Source organism: Austrofundulus limnaeus, unplaced genomic scaffold (assembly GCF_001266775.1).
Source record: "Austrofundulus limnaeus strain Quisiro unplaced genomic scaffold, Austrofundulus_limnaeus-1.0 Scaffold721, whole genome shotgun sequence".
Taxonomy (NCBI): domain Eukaryota; kingdom Metazoa; phylum Chordata; class Actinopteri; order Cyprinodontiformes; family Rivulidae; genus Austrofundulus; species Austrofundulus limnaeus.
This window is the reverse complement of record NW_013953123.1, coordinates 24,154-34,570: the sequence shown is the minus strand read 5'-3', so window position 1 is coordinate 34,570 and position 10,417 is coordinate 24,154. Positions and strand designations below refer to the sequence as shown.

The 10,417-nt window shown below is 38.9% G+C and overlaps 1 protein-coding gene across 1 annotated transcript in view; it reads right to left on the bottom strand.

Moving 5' to 3' along the window:
* Positions 1 to 10,417, bottom strand: part of mtr (5-methyltetrahydrofolate-homocysteine methyltransferase) — a gene marked incomplete at its 3' end in the record, with an annotated part of 97,370 nt that overhangs the window by 66,552 nt on the left and 20,401 nt on the right. The window contains 5 exon segments of the mRNA XM_014028160.1: positions 2,078 to 2,139; positions 4,619 to 4,719; positions 4,826 to 4,920; positions 5,329 to 5,388; positions 5,948 to 6,054. Coding sequence (XP_013883614.1) covers positions 2,078 to 2,139; positions 4,619 to 4,719; positions 4,826 to 4,920; positions 5,329 to 5,388; positions 5,948 to 6,054 — 425 coding nt within the window.

Genomic DNA, 10,417 nt, shown 5'->3' with positions numbered 1-10,417 from the left:
GCTGTCAATTCATGCTCATTTTAATACAGGACCATACAAACTAGGGATGCAAGTTATTGATTAATGAATTATTCTAAAGTTTATTGATCTTCAGTCGACAAATAATTAATCAATAACAGGCCATTTTCTTAAAAGTCTGGATTTTCTCTCATATAAAGAGGGTCCTTTTATAACATGAAGGGAACAGAAAAACAAACCAACTGGACATATATTCTGAAGTTGAAGATGTTTCGCCTCCCATCCAGGAGGCTGGCATGTGCTGAGCTGCCAGCTTTAATAAAACCACAGTAGAGGCCCTGAAAGGACTTGGATTCACATGTAGTTTAGGCTGGAGCCAATCGTCCTTCACAATAGAGGCTCTGTATGACTCCCAAGAGAGATATCCTGGCATGAAGGTGTGAACTATCTGCTTTTTGCAATGCAAGCTCATTAAGCCTGGTTTATAGTTGACGTGTCGCACCGGGCACACGCCAAAAGTGAGCAATCGCGCCGTCCCCGCCCCTGCACGTTGGCCCCACGCGGTGTCCCGGCGCGTGGTCGTGCACTTCCAAATTTTTGAAACTCCGCAAAGGCTGTGCACCATTCAAAGAGCTTGTTTGTTCGTCACGCCTTTGCTCTCCTATTTACAACATTTCACAAGTTATAAAGTATACTTCCACCTGTCCTTTTGGAGAAACCTACAACAACATAAGTGCCAAGTATAATGCGCGCGCCCGCCACGACTACCCAAAGCACGACTTTAACCAAGCCTTTATGCTCTTTGTCTGTATGGTTGGTGTGTGAGATGTTTTGGTCACATTCCTGAGGGTGTGAGTTGGAGTGGAACTGACAGGGAATCAGACTTAAAGCTGTTTTTTAAGTTTAAGATAGTTGAAATTTGAGGCCTCCTCCTCTGTTTAATGTTTTTTCTTGTTTCACGTAGATGGCTTCCTTTACCCCTCTCTTGAACCATCTGTCCTCTGGTTCTCAAACAAGTGTTCCTTATCCTTGAGATGTAGGTGAACTGCTGAGTTTTGTCCCAAAGAACTGGCTCTCTGGTGTTGAGCCAAGCATCTGTGAAGAGGTTGTTTAGTTTCTTCAATATAGAGTAAATGTCTGAACATTCCTCACTGCACTGAACTACATACASCACACCTCAACCTTTTTTGTGTTTCATCATGACCTGGATGACTGAGATCTTCACCGGCATAACCAAAAGGACTATTTTTTTATGTGCTGAATTTAAAAAAAAAATAAGCACACCATTATATTTAAAAAATTTATGGTGTCAACTGTATTAAATACTGACTGAATAAACAGAAAAATGTGGATTTCTCACACGATTAAACATGGACATATTTATAAAATATAATTATTATAAAATATAAATCTATTAGGTTGCTGATTGGGGAAAGAAATAAAAAAAAAATGTGAAACACTTAATCCACCATGAACACAGAGATGTAGAAGTATTTATTTACACTTAGAACTTTTGATTTATCCCCGATTCTTTACTTTGGGCCTGGGTCAGAAAAAAGATCCGGGGGGAGGGGGTGGGAGTTATATTTTTTCAGCTTGAGAGAAGGATGAAACTGACACTAGATTGCAGTGTTTGTTCCACATTTTTTTTAATTAATAAAAACTTTTATTTTTACTCTCTTTGTTTTACAGYGTTTATGAAATAATGTCTAATGTTAATCGGGGAACACTTTAAAGCTGCTTTTAAGTATGATAATTATCAAAATTTCTTAAGCTCTAGTCTGTAAAAACATGCTGTTAAAGGCAACATTGGCTCAAGAGAAAGAACAGTCATCTATCAAATCAAGAGATGATCGTTTAATTTATGGCTTCCTCAATCATGTCAAACRGCCTTGGCCAAAATACTGAATTCAATATTTCCCCAAAAGTTTTATTCAGGGTGTTACTGTCAATTTATAAAGACACTAAACAGCCTGTGTACATTAGGAAGTGTTTTATAAGTGATTGTATGACCGAGTGAATTGCAGAGTAAATGCTTTAACTGAGAAACAAAACCAAAAACGTGCCACAGAAATGCAATCCTTGAAAACATTGAACAAGAAATAAAAAAAATCTAAACCTTTAAACTGGAAGCTGTGACTTSAGGAGTTTCATCATAGCCTCCGAATGTGTTGGGAAGACCTATAAAAACACAAATGAGGAAATATATTAATCCTGAAGAGTAACAGAAATACAACATGAAGGTAAACTATATGCTTCTTAGTCGAACCAGCAAAATCAGAACAATAAAGATAAATTTAAAAATACAATAACAGCTTCAAATTGTAAATGATTTTTTAAAACTACAACCCTGATTCACCAAAGTATTGTGCAAACACTCATCAGGAGTAAAATAGGTTTTACACATACTGTATAAGTGGAAAAGTGTTTCTCAAAGAGATGTGTGTCTCATAATACAACCAAACAGTGTCYCGCATTGCTAAWAAAGTTTGTCTCCATAAGTACATAAGGTATTCATAATTTTTAGTGGGGAAATGTACCATATGTACTGCCAGGGCAAAAATAATCTGATTCTGATTAGTGCTGTTTATAGGACATACTTAGTGTAAAATATTTGATTTAAAAAAAGAGAGAAATTATCTGCTGCATTACCTGATTTYAGCTTAAACTTTTGTGCATCATTTGCCTCTTTAATCAGCTCCGTCACAGTAATTGCAAAGTAAATAATTCTAAATATATACGGGTCGCGGGCCGGCTGTGGTCCCTGGACTTTGCTGGCCAGATGGAACTAATCTGGGAGAAGCTGATAGATTCGGGCTCGGCGGAATTTGTCCACACCATTTTGCCTGAGTGGGATCGCCACCTTGAGATGTACCAGCAGGAACTCTAAAGCAGATGGAAAATTGTTGTCGTCTGCTCGTCTCTTTTGTTCCCAAAACAACTGATTACAGAATCTGGATCTCCCTGACAACGGCCTTGGATCTGTTGACTGAATTCTTCCTGGCTGGATGTGTCGACAAAGGCTCGGCCCCCCACCTTCCCCACTCCACTCGCCCGTCTAATCTGCTTTTTCRGAGCAGGCTGAAAGCTGCACAGAAATGAACAGTTTTCATCAATATTCTGAACTATGGCTGCGCTGGTTTTGGGGGACTGGATTCTTCGGGCCCCCTTAAACTCACTTACTCCTCTGGCTAATAAACTTGCTCTATGCAGAGGTTTTTTTTCATAAACACCTTAGTGTGTCACAGTGTTGATATAATATGATGATTTTGCCTTTTTCCTCATCTTCCCTTCCCTTGTGTGTTTTTCAGTTTTTATTGTTTCTAAGTTGGCGCCACGGCAGGCAGCCTGTTACTGCAACTCCACTGTTTTGAGTTGCTGTAATGTTCAAATTTCCCCACTGTGGGATCAATAAAGTTCTATCTTATCTTATCTTATCTTAAAAGGTATCATATCATGCTTTTAAATCCTTCTTTTTCACGTCTAAATCATTCACTTAATGGTCTATTTAAAATAAAACTGTAACACTTTGGTCTTAATTCCTTGTTTTTGTTGCTCCACAGACTCCTTGCTTTTACCCCTGTTCTGAGTTGCGCCTCAGAGCAAGCTGTTTTGGTGCGGTCTCTTTAAATACAAATGAGATATTTCACACCCGCCCCCTCCAGGTCGCTGAGCGTTCGACTCCACCCCGTTCGGCCATGTTTGTAGTTTCATAGCAACAACACAGTTATCTACTGACTAAAAMCTGTTTCATACATATATATACTGTATATGTTTCAGTCTCATTACTGGTGTGGTTTTTAAGACCTAAAAGTTCGGGGCTGCGGCCTCAGAGGTTTTCTGTTCAAGGAGGTCTTCCATGTTGGGGTCAGAATACAACTCAAATTTATCAAATCTACATTGAAGACGTCCTGACGCATCTCAGTAATCCAGGTAGAAAATATCAAAAAGTAAAAATCAGTAGKTCCTCTGGATGGTTCTTCTTTAGTGAAACGTTTCGTCTCTCCTCCAAGAGACTTCTTCAGTCTGATGAGTTTCAGGTGAACTCAGCCTTATAAGCACTGCCTCCACATGGACAAACAGGTTAGTCACATCCAAAAGAGGGCCTTCGTCTAACAATAGGCTTGATTAGATGTTTTGTTAATTATTGTCAGATGTGTTCCTCTTTGGATTCTATAGCTTCAATGGCCTATTGTTGGGCGATGGCCCTTTTTTGCATATGACTAACCTGTTTGTCCACCATGTGGTGACGGAGCTTATAAGACTGAGTTTCACCTGAAACTCATCAGACTGAAGAAGTCTCTTGGAGGAGAGACGAAACGTTTCACTAAAGAAGAACCCTACTTATTTTTTCTTTTTGATTTATTGAAGACGGTTGTAGACACCTAAGACAACTCTGTTYGGAAAAAATGTTGCACATTTGTTTTTAACATGTTCATAATTTAAGGGACAAGGGTGAGTAACTCTGCAACACATACAAGGAATTTGAGAACCTTTGCAAACACGTCAAGACATTYTGGAGACTCCCTCACAAATGTTATTTGTCAAGTAGTCACTGACAGCAACAGATCTGTGAATTATAGTTGTAATGGAGCCTAGATGATCAGGTGTACTATTTTTGGTCGGAAAACAGAAATGTTAACTGCATGTAGTTGTTTACCTGCATTGGGATAACAAATTACAAAAGCTGTGGTGCTTTTTCCAATGATCTCAATAAATGGTCTCATCTCTCTAGCACCCAAGGCACAGTTCAGACCAATACTGCAACAAAATGACAAAGTGCTGTTCAACAGTTCAAGGATTTTTTTTTTATCATTGCTTATTCTCTTAAAGGTGTATGCGTTACCTGTGATATACAGTAACTCACCATAGTGGCTTTGCATGGGACACACTCACTACAAATGCTTCCCCAGTCTGACCAGACAGTGTTCGTCCACTCCGGTCAATAATCGTCCCTGAGATCTGAAGTTTAAGTTAAACAAGACAATTTATATATATATACAAACTTACTCATGTTTCCTATTACTGCTCCAGTATTTCCCATCAAATTTTGAGAAATTTTATCTCTCATTTACAAAAAAGTAGTACCATCTAGAAATAATTTACAACTTCAACTCTGAAAACATTCTGATGTTATGTAAAATATAAATGAAACCAGAACGCAGTGATTTGCTAATTTCATAAAAACATTTTTTTCAAAAGTTTTACTAAACAGCTCAGCATCAAACTAGAAAAACTTTGTTAAATCAACTTAATTTTATTTTATTAGCAAGAAACTGCCAGTTATACAAGTTTGGAACTACTCAAAAATGTAAACTTTGGAAACAGAAGAAAAAAAAATCAAAGAATATGAATAATGTTTGAACATACAAATATAGGCCTTCTTTTGTAGATCTTCTCAAAAAGCAGGTCAATGGCAAACAGGGCAGCCTGATAAATTAAAAAGGCGACAACATGAAGCATTAATGAGCTACACAAAAATGTATTTTGTATGTACAGCACAGCCATGTGTGTTATACTGTAATATGACTGCATTTCATCTTCTACTTGCACTATAAATACATCAGAACACTGGTAGTGCATTACTGAACAGGTCTCCAATTGAAACCATTAAATATTTTTGGCAAATATAATTTGYGSTWATGTGTTTAGTAACAGTATGTATTATGTTGTACTGTTCTATTTGTTTGATGTGACATTCATGTTTGTCAAATTAGATCCAACTCTATGTGATGGTAAAAATAGATTTGTGCACTGTGAAAGGGTAATACATATCAAGTTGTTTTTTTTTTTTGGTCTTCAACATTTGCTTAGGTGCTTTTTAATATAAATGTGTTTAAAATGCCATAGCTACAACACAACATGCTAATGTAGCTAATTATGAGCATTGTAGATGCACAGATTTTATAAAAATGGGCATTAGAAAGTAAAACTTAAATTCAAAGATCACTGGCAATTCTAGCAATGTTTCAAAGAAGAACAAAGTTACCTTTGCATTGGCAGTGTCAAAGATTGTTTCTACCAGAAGGATGTCTGCTCCTCCATCCAATAAACCCCGCGCTTGTTCTGARTAGGCTTCTACTAGTTCATCAAATGCTACAGGAAAAACAAATGTGCACAAAGCAGTTATACACACAGACTTTTAAAAGAAACTTCATGTCAGTCTTAATCCATCGTATTTTTCAAAAGCAAAACTTTTAAATTTTAACTGTCATTTGTCTCTTCAGATGGTAAGGAATAATAAGAATGTATGTGAAGCAATAAAAGGTGAGGGAACTATCTAGAATTCTCAGATTTTAAATTGGTTTTGTGGAAACAGCTTCATGACAGAATCGCCACCTTATTGTGGTGGAGGGGTCTGAGTACCCATGTGATACTRGGGGCTATGYTGTCTGGGGCATTAGCCATGGTCTAGTGCCATGCAACCTGGGCAGCAGGTGAGGGAGGAACACTGGCTCTGCCAATTCCTGGTGGCATAAACTACAGTCATATGAAAAGGTTTGGGCAGCCTTGTTAATTTTCCTGATTTACCTTTATAAATCATTGATTGTTTGGAGTAAAAATATTAGTTAAATATTTCATATAGGGGACAAACACAGTGATATTTGAGAAGTGAAATGAAGTTGATATGATTTACAGAAAGTGCAATAATTGGTTAAACTAAATTAGACAGGTGCATAAATTTGGGCACCGTGTTCATTTTATTGATTTCAAAACTTTTAGAACTAATTATTGGAACTTAAATTAGGTTTGTTAAGTTCAGTGACCCTTGACCTCCATACACAGGTGACTCCACTTATGAGAAAGGGTATTTAAGGGGGGCAATAGTAAGTTTTTCTCCTCTTTGCATCTCTGAAGAGTGGCAGCATGGGAGTCTGAAAACAAGTTTCAAATGATCTGAAAACAAAGATTGTTCAGCGTCATGGTTTAGGGGAAGGATACAGAAAGCTATCTSAGAGATTTCATCTTTCAGTCTCCACTGTGAGAAACATTGTGAGAAAATGTTAGACCACAGGCACAGTTCAAGTGTAGGCTCCAAGTGGCAGACCAAGACTAATCTGGAATAAACAGAAGTGAAGGATGTTGAGAAGAGTCAGAGTCAACCCACAGACCAGCTCCAAAGACCTACAACATCATCTTGCTGCTGATGGAGTCACTGTGCATCGTTCAACTATTCAGCACACTTTACACAAGGAGATGCAGTATGGGAGAGTGATGCAGAGGAAGCCTTGTCTCCGCCCACATCACAAACAGAGCAGCTTGAGGTATGCTAAAGCACATTTGGACAAGCCAGCTTCATTTTGGAATAAGGTGCTGTGGACTGATGAAACTAAAAYAGAGTTATTTGGGCAGAACAAGAAAAACACCTGCTACCTACAGTAACATGTGGGGCTGGTTCCATCATGCTGTGGGGCTGTGGGACCAGTACAGGGACTGGGAATCTTGTTAAAGTTGAGGGTCACATGGATTCCAACCAATATCAGCAGATTCTGGAGACCAATGTCCAGGAATCAGTGACAAAGCTGAAGCTGCTGAAGCCGGGGCTGCATCTTCCAACAAGACAACCACCCTAAACACTGCTCAGAATCTACTGAGGCCTTCATGCAGAGGAACAAGTAGAACGTTCTGGAATGGYCATCTCAGTCCCCAGACCTGAATATTATTGAAAATCTGTGGTGTCACATAAAGAGAGCTGTCTACGCTCAGAAACCATCAAACCTACTACGTCTTCCTAATTACTACACTTTTTTATGTCTATGCAGACATACCTGACATGTTTCGATTATGTTATGTCTGTATAGACATAAAAGATAAAAAAAAGTGTCTAGTAATTAGGAAAACGTAGTAGATTGATTTTATAGACACAATGAACTTTATTAGATTAACCATCAAACCTGAATGAACTAAAGATGTTTCGTAAAGAATGGTCTAAAATACCTTCAGACACAATCCAGACTCTCRTTAGAAGCTGTAGGAAGTGTTTAGAGGCTGTTATTTCTGTGAAAGGAGGAGCTACTAAATATTAAGTAAAGGATTTTTTTTTTGGTGCCCAAATTTATGCACCTGCCTAATTTAGTTTAACCAATTATTGCACACTTTCTGTAAATCATATAAACTTCATTTCACTTCACAAATATCACTGTGTTTGTCCCCTATATGATATACTTAACTGATTTTTTTTATCCAAACGATCAATGATTTATAAAGGTAAATCAGGAAAATTAACAAGGCTGCCCAAACCTTTTCATATGACTGTAGCTCTAGGGATATAGAGCATCAGCTCACTGGCAGGTAAGGAGGCTGTGCTTGTGTGTGAAGTCAGATGACAATGGTAACAGGAGGTAGGGGTTTATCCTGTAACCGGTGGGTTGCCAGTCTGAACCCCCACCCTGTACAACCCAGTTGTTGGTCAGATGGTCCAGTGGCTCCAGTGCATGGCAGCCTCGCCTTTGTTAGTCTGCTACAATGTAGCTTACCCCCGTCAGCGTGTGAACATGTATCAGTAAGTGATTGACTGTAGTGTTAAGTGCTTTTGGAGCCCTTGGACTTGATAAAGCGCTATACAAGTATACAAGTTCAGGTCATTTACCAAGTAGATATAGCTGGGCTCACCAAGCTGTTTTAGAGGGAAGTGTCAGGTGGGTGTGGGGGATATTCAAACACCTGGCTAAATGCCTCAGTGTTGGAGTTTTCCTCGGTGAAGGAGAGAGTTGCCACTCTGTGGCTTTGAGTTGAAGGAGAGAAGGTTCTGGTTGCTGTTTTAGCTTCTGCACCAAACAGCAGCTCAGCTTGCCTGGCCCGAGTCACTGGATGGTGTCCTGGAAGGGGTGTTCATGGACAGGATGTCAAGGTGCAGTCATAGAGAGGAGTGGGTCTCATCTTTGCTTAATGCAGATGACGTGGTTCTGTTTGTAGGTCATTACTATCAGAATACACTGGGGTGGTTCACAGCAGAGTGGAGTTCAAGTGCCTGGGCATCTTGTTCCCAAGTGATGGTAGGAGCGAGAGAATGGATCAGTGGATTTTAGCCTTTTTCTCATTAATGAGGGCACTGCTTGGTTGTAGTGAAAACAGAGTTGAGTCGAAAAGCAAAGAGCTCTATTTACTAGTCTGTCTACGTATTATCCTGACCTACTGTCATTAGCTATCTAGGGCAGTGGCTCCCAACCTTTTTAGACTTGTGTACCCCCTGGCTGCTACAACTTGACTTATTAATGAGATGCACCGTCAATATGTTTCTGTTGGGTGTCAGAACTAATTTCTAACCATAGAGGAGACTTCATACATTTATTCTGAACAAAATAAAATATATTAAATTTCAAGATTCAAAAAGGATTGTTTTCTACTGAGCCCGCGAGGGGACATGGGGGATTTTTTTTCTTTTTGCGTTCCCTTGCAATACCTTTTGTGTTCCCTCGCAAAAATCGTAAAACACTGTTGTGCCCGCCGGTTTATTTAAAAACTCACATGTTTACCAGTAGCGAGTTAGCCTACTGCTTTAATTCAACTTCAGAATGAATATATCACACAGCCACGCATGGAAATATGTCAAATGCTGATATTTTAACACAGTGCAGCCACGCAACATCAAAGTCAATTTCACGAACTTGTGGCAACACATCCTGTTTTGGTAACCAGATATTTCAAAATAAAAGTCTGATTTAATTCAGTTCATATAAAAATCAAACTTTTGCGTGGGAACGCAAAACAATATTGCGAGATAACGCAAAAGTATTGCGAGGTAACGCAAAGGTATTGCGAGGGAATGCAAAAGTATCGCGAGGGAACGCAAAGGCATTGCAAGGGAACGCAAAAGTATTGCGAGGGAATGCAAAGGTATTGCGAGGGAACGTAAAATTATTGCGAGAGAACACAAGGTATTGTGAGGGAACGCAAAGGTATTGCGAGGGAACGTAAAAGTATTGCGAGAGAACACAAAGGTATTGCGAGGGAACGCAAAGGTATTGCGTGCGAACACAAAAGAAAAAAACCCATGTCCCCTCGCGGGCTCCATAGTTTTCTGTCACACGTAACAAAAATGTCTTTAGTTTATAGTAGTGGTTCAGAATCATTAAAACAACAAAACACTATCAAATAAAAACAAATCACACGCAAAATCCCCAAGTCCCATACCATAAAAAAAAAATCATATATTCATAAAATACCAAAAAACCGACAAACTCTGGAAAACCTATACCTAAAATCATTTGCTTTTTCTTAGCCAGGGGTCATTTAAATGTAGTCAGAGGATCATCGTTTGCACACATCTAATTTGTGCACGTGACAAAGTTTCTGCCACCACAGGAGCATGMACATCCTGTTTGAGTCACACGTGCAAATAAATGTGACATTGAGCTTATTTAGCTGAAACCTTGGAAATGTAATCAAAAAGAAAAAAATTGTATAGGTCCTCTGGACGGGTTCTTCTCTGATGAAACGTTTCGTCTCTCCTCCAAGA